General features: G+C 51.2%; 4 protein-coding genes across 4 annotated transcripts; 3 read left to right on the top strand and 1 right to left on the bottom strand.

Annotated features, from left to right (window-relative positions):
• Positions 1-1,332: 1,332 nt before the first annotated feature.
• On the top strand, positions 1,333-2,296 carry STEHIDRAFT_68304 (proline-specific peptidase; the record flags this gene model as incomplete). Its single annotated transcript, XM_007310338.1, has 2 exons — positions 1,333-1,982; positions 2,041-2,296. 2 exons carry the CDS (start codon positions 1,333-1,335, stop codon positions 2,294-2,296), a joined length of 906 nt encoding a protein of 301 aa, XP_007310400.1.
• A 5,953-nt stretch (positions 2,297-8,249) lies between these two features.
• STEHIDRAFT_125881 (uncharacterized protein) lies at positions 8,250-9,451 on the top strand (the record flags this gene model as incomplete). The annotated part of the gene is made up of 1 exon (XM_007310384.1): positions 8,250-9,451. A coding segment is annotated over one exon (423 nt), but the record flags the coding sequence as incomplete, so codon positions are not given.
• Positions 9,452-10,283: 832 nt separating this feature from the next.
• On the bottom strand, positions 10,284-11,311 carry STEHIDRAFT_125879 (uncharacterized protein). Its single transcript, XM_007310383.1, has 2 exons — positions 10,670-11,311; positions 10,284-10,604 (listed from the first exon to the last, which is right to left on the bottom strand). The coding sequence occupies exons 1-2, from the start codon at positions 10,679-10,681 to the stop codon at positions 10,455-10,457; spliced, it is 162 nt and encodes a 53-aa protein (XP_007310445.1). The 5' UTR covers positions 10,682-11,311; the 3' UTR covers positions 10,284-10,454.
• Positions 11,312-13,317: 2,006 nt separating this feature from the next.
• Positions 13,318-14,318, top strand: STEHIDRAFT_115771 (proline iminopeptidase; the record flags this gene model as incomplete). The annotated part of the gene is made up of 2 exons (XM_007310382.1): positions 13,318-14,018; positions 14,081-14,318. The coding sequence occupies 2 exons, from the start codon at positions 13,318-13,320 to the stop codon at positions 14,316-14,318; spliced, it is 939 nt and encodes a 312-aa protein (XP_007310444.1).
• Between the last annotated feature and the right edge of the window lie 2,276 nt (positions 14,319-16,594).

Raw genomic sequence — 16,594 nt, 5'->3', positions numbered from 1 at the left:
CGAGTAGACGACAGCATTCTTCGACCTGTCTTTGAGCTGTAAATCCGTTACGGCCGGTGGCTGTGTTCAACGGATCAAATAGTGTGCCACGCCGGCGCCACACGAAATCCATACCAACCTTCCTTCCTTTCCTTCACCATCACCTTCATCGCTCTGAGCCCTGATTCTTTCCATTCTGAAATGTGTATTTGCAGCTATATCTTGATCGAATACTAACAACCGATCGTCATTGTTCTCGATGCGCAATCACCGATTCTTGACGCTGCCCTACCCCGTTCAAACTCTCCGTATTTGACGAAGTTTCCGAAACTCTCGGTCGACTGCTAGGCTCGTATGCGAAAGTAAGGCCACCGTCGACACAACCTTTTCAACTCCCAATTTCTACCTCCTCGTCCACAACGAGTTCCGGAAGATTCCTTATACTTATACGAGCACATCGGTTCCGCAGATTCAGTTGAGCACTCTCAGACTCGTGTACATTGCGTTCCCGACGTTCTCTGATCTTCGCAAGCCCGAAACGGCCGAAAATTAGACAGGTAAGGTACTCATTCATGTCAGATATTGTTGTCCTGGACGGAGAACCGGTATTTGGAGCTTCAGTAGACGATGGGACGAAGCTAGCTCTCAATTGATCTCGATAGATCACACGCAAAGCCATAGTTTTGTTCGGAGAACCTAAGTAGTGATTTTAGTCACCAGAGCTGGAAGATACTATGGGCATATCATAATGAAGGACAACTCGTGAACACGGTGAATGAAAAGTGCTATACCGCCTGGCGCCTCTGCTTACATATGCCGCTTCTTCTCAAATGTCTGAATAACAGCTTGAACGTGCGACAAGTCCATGGCTGTTTTCGAAGCAGAGATTGACATGCGATGGAAAGCCATAGAGCGCTTTCTTCAAAGTACGAGACACAGATTGGACCAACACAAAAGTATATCACGATAATGGGATACTTACGTGAGAGAGATCTCGAAGTGCGTGGGACGGAAACGGTTGTTCGTATACCTTCCAATACAGAATTGGGACACCTCGACTATGTGAAAATTCTTTCAATCGCTATAAATCATCTCTACCGTGATAAGAACAGACAGGTGACGAGAGTATCGCAAAATCCGTCAAGCGTGAACCTATGCCTCGATGCCGAGAGGCTTCGATGAAACTCCAATCACACCGCCGACGCCGAAGAAGACAGACGAAGAACAAGGAAGGAAGACGCTCGTAAAAGATGACGAAGATTCACTCACCATATACCCGTGAGACAAGGATCATTCTCAACGGATAAATACCCGGTCATCGCACTTCAATCTACGTCTCCCACTATTAGTATAATGATCGAGTCCACAGGACGCATCCCTTTCCAGGTCGGAGACGAAACATTCAAAACATGGTACAGGGTCGTTGGTGACCTTACCTCTGGCATACGTCCCCTCGTCGTACTACACGGCGGTCCAGGCATACCTAACCCGTACATGTACCCACTCGAAGCCCTCTCCACCTCTCACAATATCCCCGTCATCTTCTACGACCAAATTGGCGTCGGCAACTCCTCTCATCTGCGTGAAAAGCCCTCTTCTTTCTGGACTGTTGATCTCTTCATGGATGAGCTCGATAACCTTATACATCATTTTGGTATATCCGACAACTTCTCGCTCATCGGTCATTCGTGGGGAGGAATGCTCGGCTCGAACTATGCCGCTGCCCGACGCCCTCCGGGGCTGAAAGCACTCATTCTATCGAGCAGTCCAGCCTCCGTAGACCTTTGGATGGAGTGTATGAACGAGCTGTTGGAAGCTTTTCCAGGGGGTATGAGGGAAACTGTGAAGAGATGTGAGAGAGATGGGCTTTTGGAGAGCGAGGAGTACGAAGAGGCGATGGCTCTTTTCAACAAGAAACACCTGTGCAAGCTTGATCCCTGGCCACAACAGTTGCTCGACTCCCTAGCGCTGATGGCAGAGGATATGACTGTCACCGACCATATGTGAGTTTGACTCGATCTCCACTTCGAATAAGTATGCGATGCTCAACTTAATCTACAGGTGTGGACGTGAGGCTTTTGTATGCAACGCAACGCTAAAGAACTGGTCAGTCGTCGACATCGTGGACCAGATCGCTTGCCCAACCCTCGTGACGAACGGAATCGACGATGAAGTGCAGTGGGCGGGGATTCGCGATTTTGTGGAGAAGATTCCAAAGGTGAAGTGGGTGCGGTTCGATAAAAGTAGTCATGTGGTTATGTTCGAAGAGCAAAAGAGGTATTTGGCAGAAGTGGGCAGCTTCCTGACAACGGTATGATATTGGTATGCGAGTCTGTTACTTCTGTTGATGACACATCGTAAGAATGGACAACGTATTCGAGCAGCCTGATGGCAAGTACTCACTGTCGGGTCTGAGAGCGCCGGGTTTCAAGGGCTGGCTGTAGTTGTCACGCGGATTGTGTAGCCTACACACATTTTTGGTGCTCTGAAATCATCAACGACAACTGATTTTTGCGCGAATGAGATGTCTGTGATCTATTAGCAACACACAATAGGTGAACACGCTTTCACCTATAGTAACATATATACGTACCACAGAGAGTGGTCCTTTGCATCGCCTGTGACAGTAGAAGAAAGCATCGGTCGCGTCACAAACTATATAGAAAGAACAAAGAGGAACATACGATGTATAAGACCATGAAATGCGTCCAAACTCTGTGCCGATATCTCTTATTTTCGTAGGACCTCCCTCCACCCGGCAAGCGCGGCGTCCCATGAGTCTCATCTCGTTCCAGTATGATATCAACTCACCTTGTCACCCCAACGGGAACACCTATAGTCTTGGTACTCTTTCGGTAAGTCCTACATCCCTACATTCGAGCTTAGAGGTGACGCGGGGTGCATCTTCCGTTGGGAGCATCGGAAGTAGTATGGCCCATGGTAGAGGGTTGTGGCGTGCGATATGTACGAGTCACACGCCACTCCTGACACGAGCCACAAATTTGACTCCGTGCCGTCGAAGCCAACACGAACACGACATTCGTCTTTCCCACCTTCCGCTCAGACACCAACACCACAACTCAAACAACCCCCCAATTTCTAGTATATCACAATGAACAGTAACACGCGTCACCAACTGACGTCCTCAAGTGCAGGGGACCATCTTGATGGTCCGAGGGACCCACGCTATCCCGTGCAGAGCCATAAGGGGCTGCACAACCCTCAACGCAACATCCATGCGGCGGTCTCAAGCAAACACGAAGCACTTCAGCGTGTGAGAGGTAGGGAAATACACTTACGATGTTCAAAATCGATCCCAATCAATAATGTAATGTACAGATATACAGCAAACCTCGTCAAAAACTCACAGGGCCCGCGTTGAGGATCGACGCTCGTGCTCTCCGCCCCCTTCGACGTCCACTCCCCAGAGCACCACGAGTGCCGATAAAACCAGACCGATCCTCAAGAACGGTCTCCACACTCTGCAGTCGTCCATCGACCTGCAGCCATCCATCATCGTCAACTTCGCCACTCGTCTCAACAACGAGATCGTTCAGCTGAGTCCACCCCTCCGGGCGATGGCGAACCACCTCCTTCGGCTGATGGGGGCGAGGGAAGAAAACATGGTGAGGCGGTTAGAGATGTGTATTCCGGGTCTTTGGTGTTACATGCCCCCAGTAAGTGTTCTGACAACGGCGGAAGGAGGTGAGGGCTCACTCGGCGTTATTCTCAGCTCCTTCTATGTCTGAGAATCTTCCTCGCATCTGGGATCAGCCAAATATTGGCAGACGGGATGTCTGGCCCTGGGGTACGCATAGTGTCCCTGTCGATATTTCGCCCGCAGCTAATGGCGCTGAAAGGGGCATCAGATGAACGGGGCCTATGGCCAACACCGTGCGAGAGACACGGTTGGCACTCGTACTACAACGGAGGCAGCGCAGGTTCGTCTCCGGTGCTTGGGAAATTGTCTGCACTTCGAGAACTGACCATGGCATATAGAAGGATGCGTACCGTCAGGGCGATGAGCTTCAAGAGGTCAGTGCCCTCCTGCGTGCCAAGGTGTCATGCGGCCCAGAACTGACCAATAGATGCAGCAGACTTCTACCTATGTCGATACACCGAGCAATTGCGAGGATCAGCCCTATCACCACATGGCCGAAACCCATGGTATCCCATACATTGGGGAGAACACTGCCGGTGCCACTGTACACGACATAGAATCGCATTCGGCCTCAGAGAACAACTCTGGCCACCGTGGACAAGACCAGGTCGATGGGCGGAGACGCGTCCATCAGACGGATCATGTTCCTATCCGTTCTACGGACCCGACAAGCGTAGGTGGGTCTGGGGGACAAGGTGCGTCCCTATTATACGTTGCCATTGGAAATTTACATTGACCATTGCGTGCCACAACGACATAGCAGACTATGCAACTCGCCTAGACCAAACGTCTGGCAATGTCGATACACCCGCTCACGTCGAAGAACAGTACCCCTGGCGTGATGGCTACGTGCCCTCTGATCGCCAAATTGCCCGAGGCTACTACACACCCCCACGAGGACTCACGACGATCGACCATCGCAGTGGAAGCAGCGCCTTCAACGGTCAGAATCGAGGGCACGATGCTTTGAGCATCGAAGACAACTGCAGCCATGACGCGAATGGTCTCATCCCCGAGCAGCACGTCCATCCCCCTCCATTCTCCGACGCAGATGCTGGGACGCATGTCCAGAGCAATTATCCTACTATCATCCAGCTCGAAGAATTCGTGAGACCACTGACCACGGAGGCGTGTCAAGCGCAGATCGCTTTCACGGGATGGGCTGATGAATCTGAGGGAGCAGGGGAAGCGTCAACATCGTCAAGCGGAGGCAGCCGACGAAAGAAGAGGCGCTCGGACGAGATCGACGACGACAACGGCATCGGGTCATCGTCGACATCTGCATCAGCGGAGCGTCAGGCCAAGCGCCCAAGGCGCAAGAACAAGAAAGGTCTGGAGCCATCGGCATCCAGTTCAAGGACTGGAACAACTGCTGGAGCTTCAGACCTTCAAGCCAACATATGAAGACATGCGCATCCTCGCCTGGACGGTCTATGACCGTTGAAGGAGGATCGTGCATTTTCTCCACTTGTCCGCTGGAAGGGCATGAGTTGTCTCTCGAAGATAGTTCGTGCCCGACGGCGGCTAGGAGGGGATAAATCCATCGAAGGATGGTGGGGTGACGGACTGTGGTGGAGGATTGATATGGGGGAGATGAAGGCGATGTTGGGTGGGGTAATATGGTGGAGGCGACGGGGCGTGACGAGCTGTGGGTGGACGAGATTTATGGGACAGTTTCTATTGGTTCGATTTCTCAGATTCTTTTCTTACTCACCTTGCTTTTTTTCTTCGAGTATTTCTCTTCCCATTCCTCCCGCGTAGATCTCGCACGACGAATGTTGATTCCTCCTAAACACGGCCATTTGTCTGTCAGAGGGTGCGTTTTGGGTAGAAACAAGACATGCGCACCGAGGTCAAATTTCCTTCTACACTCGATCTTTTATCGCTCCTTCTCCTACTCGAGAGATCCTGTCGTGTCCTATTGTCGACTGGATACCGTTCAACGAAAAGACGGCTCATTAGAAGACTGAATACACGTACCTCTCTGGTCTCCTTCGACTCTTCCCATACCAACATACGTGCGAGCTGCGTAACAAGGGGTATGTTATGCGGAATTCATGCTCGCTGGCGAGATGTCGATGAAGGGAAGTAGGGTGTGATGAGTGAATAACTCACCAGTTTATGTACTGCGGTCTCGTGCCTTTTTCCCTTCCCGAAACAATTCCTCTTGTTTGGTTCATCCTAGACAATCGATGAAGGCGTGCTTATAGCGAAACAAGCCAGAAGCATGGTGTCCTGTGTCTTCGCTGAGTAGAACATCGTTGCCTGGCACCTTCTGGCACCCCCGATTTGCGGTCACGGTGCTCCGAGCTTCGCGATGAATAGTCCACTGTACTCCAGCAATACGAGCAAAAAACTGAGGGGAAAAAAAAGACAAAGTGCCACCCAGAAACTGACCTGGTCAAATATCCGCGATATGGATATGCTGTTGTAGAGAGATAGGCACATATGCCGAAGATTTCTGGGAGTAGACGTCGACAAAGACACAACCGGTTCAACTTCTGTTGCGGCCGGTGGCTGTGTTCCGAGGGCCACGTCGGCGCCACACAGAGTCCATACCTCGTCCATACCACCATCTCCTTCATCACCCTGAGCCGTAAATCTTTACACTTTGGAGTCTTTAACAGCAGATATACATGGCTTGAATCTTTGGAACAGATTACAGTTGCTTACGATGCACAATCATAGATTTTTGAAGGTACCCTACCCTGTTCGAGCCTTCGTAGTATTCGTACTGACGTTTCCGAAACTAAGGTCAGTCGACCAGTCCTCGTTTTCGAAAGTAAGGCCACCGTCGACACAATTTTTCAGCTCACTAATCTCTACTTTATAGATAGCACCAGGCTCGGAAATATTTGAGCGATACGAGCACACCGGCTTCGCAGACCCGTGTGGATTGCGCATCCGACGTTCACCGGCTCTCGCAAGCCCGAGATGGTCGGAGTGACACACCTATCGATGACCATACAATCTGGAGAGCAGTATTGGATAGTAAAGGTACGAATCAGCTCCAAATACACTTTTGTGTGGATGGAGAACCGGTGTTTGAGTCTCCGTCAGAGGATGGCACTGCTTCCCTTAGCCACCAGGAGTCCACAGAGACCGGCGTGAATTTTTAGTTGCTGAGCTAGCATACGCCGAACAGCTGATGTATCTCCATCATAACTAGTCTGGGTTCCAGATGTTAGGCGGGTGCTCGCCCTCTACGAATGTAACGAGCAGATCCGCTCCAGGATTCTGCCCATCGTTCAAACGTTCATGACCTGCGCTTGGCTTGCCTCTCGGAGCAGCGGCGTATGCGACGACTGTTGTTCTTCAGCAACTGGCTCTTTGTTACGGGTTCCGTCCGGGTTACATAGTCGACTCTGACGTCATAAATCTTTCCACGTGCTCCTTTGTGTCCCCAATTCAGACCCATCACTTCTTCGCTCCCGTGTCAGAGCTTGTTATCGATTTTTCAGTGGCAAATGCTAATACCACGAGACAATGGAGGCCATATTTCAAGGCCGCTTGAAGGACAATGCGACGCTCACTTTCTAGGGCACCATTCGACACGGATATCATCGTTCATCTCTCAGATGATATGCGGGCCCGGAGCAGCACTGCGGGCGTCTTTCGTCGTGGACCTATGTGGGTCCGAAGGCGTCAAATTGCCAGTCTTCCCTCTACCCTTGTCCTGTTGTATAGACGGTCCAAGCGATGAAAGAGACTTTCGTGATGTCCCATTTGGGGGTTGAGGTCGACTTATGTCTCTTCCTTCTATTCATGCATCCTTTGTGTGTCTTTTCGTCCTCTGAAATGGCGTACAAAGCCCGAGAAAGAAAGGAAGGCCTCAGACTTCACGGTACATTCTCACTCTCGTTCGTTCTCTAAAAGAGTCCACATTCCTCTTGTAGCCTCGTGGCGCGGACATGATGCCCCTACATCGTTTCCGGGAGTACTTTTGTCCAGCATAAAACGCTGCGGAAGACTAGATAATAAATCGGGAGCATAAAGGAACCTTGAAGCTGGAAGAGTATAAAGTCTCGAAGGCCAATTGACCATCCATTCATTCTCCATCTCGACTGCACTGGTTTCTCTTCTCCTCGACTCGCTCTCCGCCAAACTTGTTTTACGACTTTTATTTTGCCCTAACATGTACTATTGTCACTGCTATCAATCGCGTTCCGATCGCAACTCGGGGGGAACACCTATAGTCTTGATCTCATCACCACATCCTCGGCAATTCAGTCTGGAGAGCGCAGCGGTCTCGCTAAATGAGGTATGTGCTCTCCAAACAATATCTTCCCATAGGATACTATTCCGGGAAGGGAATAATATGGACTGTCGTGAACTGACAGACAAATGGTTGCACACATATAGCGTATCGAGCTTGAATGGCCTGCTTTTGCTGCTCATATTGAATATAATACTAGCGAGGACTGCCCCGGAGGGATCCCAGCGTTAGTCGTTTATGTTACGTCTACATCGTTGGATGATCCTGACTGATTGTGTGGTTTAAGCTCATCGCGTCGTCGTCCTCGGCAGGTCCCAGAGCGATAATCCCCATACGCCGTCCAGTCTCCCCGTCGGTGCAGCGTCGGCCCTCCCACCCCCCAGCGTCCGATTCCACCTTCATTACCGAGCGTTATGCTCCCTGTCCCCAACGATTCGCCAACACCGCGTTCACTCCCAGCTACACCAGTCATCCCACCGCGTTGCGCATGAGGGGCATGGGGCCGTATGGCGGATATAGATCATCAACAGCAGGTTCGACGTCTGCGTCGCCAAGGATTTTTGACTATTCATCGGAGGAGGAGAGGAAGTGGTGGACGCCTGAGTCATCTGCCTCTCCCGGTATTGCTCTCGCTCATGGCTCTGTTCCTGCCCCCGCACCCGATTACGCCCACGATTACGCCCACGTCACTGCTCTTGAGCACTGCGAGCCCAAGCGCTATCACCATCAGTCTCAGTACCAGTATCAGCACATCACCCTCCCGCAGCAGTCGTCGAACCACATGAACACCCGGCGTCTTTCCACACTGCCGACACCTCCTCTCCCCAGCCGATTACGTTCCCATCCTCTACCCTGTCCCCATCGTCGTTCACGACGACCACCCCGCCCACGTTACCGGACGACTCCTTCACCTCCCAGCCGACCCAGCACGAATTTTACATCCCAGGCCCGGAGGAATTCTGCGACACCCACAGCCTGAACACGCAGCAGCAGGGGAACGTCGTGAACGTAGACGCGGTGCAGTGGAACGCGGCTCCGGACGTGAACGCGAACCAGTACAACACCGCGAATGTGAACGCGTACGACTCGTTCACGCCGAGTGAGTGGCCCGCGACGTCGCAGGGGAATGTTGGGCCATACTACGACGATGGTCTCAATGGGGCCTCGTCGTCGTTGGCGTTGCCGTCGGTGGGAACGACGGGGTATGAGGAGATGGTGCCGATGCAGGTGCCGCTTGGGCAACCGTTCTGCCCTGAGCCCGAGTTCGACTTCGGGAGCTTTGGAGAGGACGGGGCGTAGAGTGATCGTTGACGAGGAAGGCGAGAAGATGCGAGAAGAAAGAAACAGAAAATGAAGTCAAAAAGTACCGTTCAAGGTTGTATTTTCATCATTTCGTCTCTATTACGCTTTTATTTTCTTCTATTGTTGTGTTTTTTTCTATCTATTGGTTCTGGGTTCGTCACCACCACCGTCATCGTTGTTTTTGTCGTTGTTGTTGTGGTCATCGTTCTTGTTCTCATCGTCGTCGTTGTCATCGTCGTCATTGTTGTTGTCACCACCATCATCCGTTGTCTGTTGTGTTTTTACTCTCGCTTCTCAATAGTCTCCTACCCGTTCTCGTATTGTGGCTAGTAGGTCGGCGGGTGCCCCACTAGGTGAAGTAAGTCATTTGAAGCTTTCTTACCCAGCATCAACTAGACACTCATGTGATTCGTGCATTTTCTATCCAGAACGCTGCCCTACTCTCCTCCCCGCCCCGCCCATCAACGCCCTCGTCCTCGCGTCTCCGAGAAGGGCGAAGATCTCCCCGCAAGCGTACAAGGCGTAGCAGCAATATCGTAGCCCCTTCGGGAGGCTATGAAGGACTCGACGCAGAGAGCGACGACGATGACATCAAGCCTCCAACACCAAAGAGGCAGTGTCGCGTGTCCTCAGCCTTACCAGAGGACATCCTGCCCACTCTGGCTAGGGGCCACTAAGATGCGGAGGAAAGAAACCTTGCCGATGCTCATGTCGTGAAGGAGGAGATCTCGTCGAACCCCTCCGAGAACGGGGTCCTCGCCCAGACGGAGGGTCCTGCAGACCCACAGGTGCGATCCATATAATTTATATGATTTGTCTTTCACTCTGGCTCACGGATCCTACCGTTCACAGTCACCAAGCCCCAAGTCACCTGTCCGAGATTTCGGTACAGATGAGCCGTAGGATGAGTGGGAACGGCTGGAGAGGGCGTACCCCATGAGCAAGGAGTAGCAGGAGCTATACGACCGGGAAGACGAGGAGTATTGGCGTAGTGATGTAGGATCGGCGGAGGAGGATAGTGTTTCGGATGGAGGTGGCCTGGATGATAACGCGGCCTACAGTGAGGAGGAGGGAGAGCGGCCAGAAGCGGACCAGGTCCCACATCAGGAATATCTGGAGGATGCGGGCGTTGAAGAGCGGGGGCCATAGGAGGAAAGTATTTGGGGAGAAGATGGGCTGGACAGTGGCGCGGTCCACGGTGAGGATGCGGAAGGCGATCAGCCTTAACCTAACTAGGTCTCCTCTCAGGAGGATGGTGAGGTGAATAGTGAGCCGGGCTCGGAGAATGGGGAAGCTTCAAACGAGGATGATGAGCAAGAGAAGGGCGTTCTCTTGCAGGGCTCGGAGGATGGGGGTGGCTCCGTCGAGGAAAGTTCGGCGGCCCAGGAACTCCCTCCCGGCGAGCCTCCGTCGGAAGATGACGGCTTGGGTACCCTTGGTTGGAACGTGAGTCAATCCGTTGATTTCTATGTTTTAAGAATGCAACTCATGTTTCAATTTGGCTACTACAGCCATGTCTCCATAATCGTCGTGGTCGAGGTGGTGACTCTGATAAGGAGAATGAGAAGGAGGGGGAGTCGTTCCTTAGGAGGATTCTGAGAACGAGGGGGAGGAGATAAGCTTTCGCTCAACAGTCAAACTGAGAATCGATTGTTAACAGTTTCCTGTAGGCAGAGAACGGAACCGCCCCCACCTGTCTTGCGTGGTCGTGGCTGGAATACTCGTCGCCGATGAATGCCTAGGATCAAGTGGCATTATCACTGTCATCCACATCTTTCCTGTACTTTTCTATATTTGTTCATTTTCTGTACTGTTGCTCTGTCCTGCTTTCCGAGTTGCTCAGGTGTTACTCTGGCTCCACCATCCCTATCGGCTCCTTACATCCTATATTCGTGCTGGATTTATCGCATGACATCCTTCCAGAGTTGTACTGATTTGTCCCTCCTGTTTTCGCTTTGATACACCCACATTGATTTCTTGCCAGTATACTTTCTCTCGCTGTTGTTCCTTGCGTCGTGACATTATTCCCGTCATTTATCGCTGATTTTCACCCTGTTTAACCCTGTTCTGATATTCCCTTTCTCATGCCTTCGGATTTCCACTGCGACATCGTCACCATCACGATCACCGTCACTTCCAAGTTCCAACTGCCTACTGTTTCTCTGCGCCACCATTCTGCTCCTGATATGTTTTGTACTTATGTTGGATTCAATATGGCGGATCCGAGTCTCCATCGTTATCCGCCTATGTACTCTGCTGTTGGTTTGAATCTGTCTGAACTTCAAGTTTGGGACCTCAAGCACCTCAAGTCACGATTTTTCGCAGGATCCGTCGAGGACGGCCAGCCCCGGGTGGCACCGATATTATGGTGGCCCACTTTTACTGGTGCCTCAAGGCGACACCGTCAGCCACCACGTGCACCTGTGCACACCACCTCCATCCCTGACTCCCTCATCCAACCCTCATCTCTTTCAACGTGTACTCGCCAAACCGTGCGCTCATAATCATGAATCCGCCGAAATTCAAGCACCTTGTAACCTTCGGATTCATATACAGTGGGTCACACTGACGAGGATTTCTCCGAATCCAAATTACGACTACGCGGTAGGCCTAGTAGGCCCATCCGTAAACAGAACTGGGGCAAAGTTACCCTCTCCTTCGATGCATCCGTGTAAATATACGGAATTAGGAGAGGACACGTCAAAATACGCAAGTACATACGAACCCAAACCTGTTCTGCGCGGAACCGATCCATCGATGATGTTGCAGCACGAGTTGGTTTTGAGTTGGTTGAATCGGGAGGATTTACGCCATCAAGTGTCGTTCGTATCGTACGAGGACAGCTATCACAAGCATCCTCACATCCAAATTCTGGATTGGTTATCACTGCTCGGACACGATGGGGACCATGCCAGTTTTAGCGTATGCTCCTCACACGACGGATATAACGCGCCTCCGATGGGTTGGAATGGGTCTCTAGAGGTCAACATCCTGAACTTCGCAGTACTTTTGATCATTCTGGTCAATATTTCGCGCTCGTCGTGACCAAAGGACCGACATTGCAGGTGAGATAGACATGTCTGGCTTTTGTACCATCTATCCCGGTGTGTAATGTCCCGGTCACCAGATTCGAACTTCGTTTACCCAAATTATTTTTCTTCTCCATCTCTGGCTGTACATGGTTAGTGTGCGTATTTTCAGGCGTATACTCATACCATCTGAGCGAGTGTAGGCCTCACGTCTTGTGTATTCTTCTCACTGTCCCGGGTGTGCATATCACGGAAATGTTTCACCTTGCGTTCATTGTCGGTCTTTCGCTCGTTCGACTGGACTGGAAAGCGACCAAATCTTAAGCGATGGGGAAATGCACCGCTGTTTCAGCGATTTGGTCAGCACTTCCACTCTCTCCTATCTGTTACAGTATCCGTGGCGCCACCATTCACATTAAGGAAGTATGCGGTTTTACCAAGAGCTTTGTCTTCCGCCTCAAGCGCAAGAGTTTTGGCCCTGGAGCGACCCAAAATACCAGGTATGATCCATCTTCCTTTCTCCTCGGAGGGGTGTCATCGGCGTTTCGTCAGGCTCTTGGTCGCACACGCTGAGTATAACTTTACTTGCAGGGATTGGCAGGCTTCTTGTGCCTGCGGTCGTGACATATCGAGAAGTTCTACGCCACACACCAAGTTTCTCCCGCTCTCAACTGAATTATCTAGTCGGAAACTCCAGGTGTTGGTGAACATAAACTACGTACGCCTCATAACTGTACAAACCCCGGAAAGGGCCACGGTCACAGTTGCCCCCAAAACACGCTACTACATCGACCGCAAAACTCTGATATCAATGTGTCTCAGTGGCGTCTCCGAGGTATCCATCCTCCTGACCCAGACGCCGTCTATAACATACGGGGCTGTAGACCCTTATCCGTAATTGGTTTGACCTTTAATGCTTCGACTGAGACGCTCATTACACCGAGGCCTGCGAAGATTATGTCAAGGAGACTGATTCACAAGACAATTCGTCACTTATATAAAGCAGGTAATGAACGACCCTTGTATTGCCATCCCTCCACTACTCTGTTCGATATCTGTACTTCATTTTAACTCATATCTACATCCATTGACACGTTCACTCACCCTCTCTTTTTTCCTTCGTCTAGACTATGGACAAAACTCTTTTATTTGTGGAAGGGACGATTCCCCTCACATTCAATGGCGAGGCATTCTATACATACTACAAGGTCGTCGGAAATCCTCCCAGCTCAACTTCATCCAGCCGTCCTCCCGTCATCGCTATTCACGGTGGTCCAGGCTTCTCTCATGACTACATTCTTCCCATCTCCGACATAGTTGTTCGCGATCCGTCGACCACCGTCATCTTCTACGACCTACTCGGAGGAGCCCGTTCGACTCACCTTCCGCACAAGCCCGAGACGTTCTGGACGTTCGAACTCTTCGTCGCGGAGCTCGACAACCTCGTCAGACACTTCGGTTTACAGGACAAGCCCTTCGATCTACTCGGACATTGTTTCGGAGGGGCACTTGCGATGGAGTATATCGTGGAGCATCAGCCAAAGGCGTTGAGACGACTCGTCCTGGTCACCTCGTGTGCCGACTCCCCTAGCCAACACGCGGAGAGGAAGCGATTGATAGGGGAGCTCCCGAGTGGTCCAAGGGAAATATTGTTGGAGTCGATGGCGAAGCATGTTCAGGAGGGAGCGCCATTTTTGAAGGAGGAGAAGGTCGCCTGGCGTCTTTTCTCCGATATCAACTGTTGCAACGTCCACCCACTCCCCGCAGAGTTGCAGTACAGCGCTGAACAGGCAGAGGACGATGCTGGGGGCTCTGCCCCGCTCAATGCGATGTTGGTTCCTTCGTTGTTTTATCGTTGCAGCCCAAACTGAGCATATATCATTCGCTTCTTAGGCGTAACAATGTCCTGGAACATAATTGGGACATCAAGGACCGCCTGCACCTCATCAAAGTTCCGACTCTTCTTTTGAATAGCGAACGCGGTTACATGACCGACGCCGTTGTAGCACCGTTGTTCAACTCCATCGAGAAGGTCAAATGGGTCAAGTTTGCCAAGTCGAGCCATACACCTTTTTGGGAGGAAAGGGAGCGGTTTAGCAAGGTCTTGAGCGGATTCTTGGAACAGGCATAGGCGATGGGGGTTTTGTGCGACGATTTTTTCTTATCATTCGTCTCCACTGAATATATAGACGTTAGAGAGGGCATTGGAATACACGTATTGCCCTCTCCATACACCACATAGATTATTGCCAAAATATATTCTCGCACCTCGTTACTCGAAGCTGAGTACCCATAATATCATGACGGTGTGCTGGATCATAGTCATGGTCAATGTCGGCTTAAAGTATAATGGGCGGCAATCCAGTCCGACAGGGCGGAGGATTATGACGATTGCTGGGCCCTACTGCCAGTGAAAGAAGTCCGAGTTTGAGTTCCTTGGGCTAGATAATTATTGCCTTCGACATCGTATCTGTGTCTCTATGTCCTTTATTAGAAATCGACGACAAAAAGCGCATAAACAAAGGTAGTCTTCACGTCATGATCACCTGTTATACAGATTATGGGAAAGACCGATGCTTTTGACTGCATCGACGAGTAGTGGAGATTCGAGGGTGCAGTTTTAGGTACTGCCTTGGAGATGGGGGGGCCACTTTGTTGACAACAAAATCAATGGAGAGGACCAATAAGGGACACCTCAAGGGGCCAAAAGGATACAAAAGTCTTGTGTACGACGGCTTCTCATGGCGCACTTCCCATTTGTTCCACCACAGACCCCAGTGTTTCTTTCAGGTTGATCTTCCCTCGCCCTAACACGGACTGCGACAGCCCTGGCGATCCCTCCTTTGTTTGCTACTTCTTATTCCGGAACACCTATGTATTGTCTTGCCGCCAACATCGACTTTGCATTCGGAGATGCATATGCGCATGCAGGACTCAGACATTGGAATCGAAGGGTAATATAGGCAATTATAGAAAAACGGCGCTGTTCGGGAGGAGAGGGGAGGTGACAATGTAAAACGCTTTCTAGAGAAACCACGCGCGTCGCGACGCGTCAATAATGAACATGGCCAAACAAAGAGGACAAAGGAAACGTGCCTTAGGCGGTATTTGAACCGGACTACTGCTTAGTCAACTCATGTGTCTGGTTTCCAAACGCGTTCATTGCGATTCTCCACTCATCACCGCTGATAGTATCTTTCAACATAAACTGCGACTTCAATATCTATTCGACATGAGTTACGACCCCGTCCACCGAAACGAAGTCCACTTTTCTGTCCATCCATTGGATGTGTCGTTCAGCGAAGCGAATCTGTACGAGCAGGCTGACACGGCCAATACCAGTGAGCCGTCGACGAGCTACAATGCGTCTATTGTTTCCTCGACTGGCCGTATGATCCCCATAACCCCTCCAATCAATCGCGACACTTCACAGTCTTGTCTCGACGACGCTTCGACCTTCCTCGGCCACAAAACCAACTCTGGAAGCCAGGCAACACATATGTTCACCGACTATCGTCAACCGATCCAAGAACAATCACATGCCTCCCTCCCTGCCGCCGCCACCTACATGAAAACTGCTGAAGATCTCTATGTGATCTGCGAACACCTGAGGTCTCTGGCGGAGCACGGAGAATGGGAGGAAATGGACAGGCTGGTGACGAAGTTCCAGACAATAGGCAATCTATGGCGATGTCTCCCCCAGGTCAGTCTCTGTTACGCGATGCCCTCTGGAAGAGATCTGAGACACAAAAATGGGTTAAAAGATAGTTCGTGATGGCCTGGAGACATACCGAAAGATAACCATTGGAGGACCCAACGGGAGAACACTCAGCAAACAACATCAGCCTACACAAGAAAACCACGCGGTCTCTGTCCAGGTTCGTGTGTTCCTCCTATTCTCACTAATCGAACAAAATCCTCAATATTTGTCAACGACTCAGGTCACCCCAATGTTAAACGACATCGAACCGAGGAATGTGGCCAACGACGACGGAGTTCGTCGTTTCGTAAAGCAGCGATATGCGTCTGGAGCCGTCAACACATCCGAGACCACGTACAGTGTCAAAGGGGAGTTCATTGCTCCTACACGCGAGCATGATGCTCAACCCATGCAGCCCAACGGAGCCGTATTCAGAAATTGTCAGCTGCCCGGTACTCAGGTGCCGCACGATTTAGACCTCGAACGAGTTTCGTCGCGTCCATCGCTGTCTGACACGCGACTCGTGCACGGTGTTCCATCCTACGGTAACACCTTGGATACTGGCCATGTCCCGGCCGACGATACAACCTACCAACCCCCTTCATTGTCAAGGACCCAGTCAGATGCATCGCGCATGAACGATCCATTGCCCCGGCGTCATCATATCGTACCATCGATGACTGGCCCTCCCGTCTCTGCCACACCGA

This window comes from Stereum hirsutum (assembly GCF_000264905.1).
Source record: "Stereum hirsutum FP-91666 SS1 unplaced genomic scaffold STEHIscaffold_20, whole genome shotgun sequence".
Classification (NCBI taxonomy): Eukaryota; Fungi; Basidiomycota; class Agaricomycetes; order Russulales; family Stereaceae; genus Stereum; species Stereum hirsutum.
This window is presented reverse-complemented; position numbering and strand designations above follow the sequence as displayed.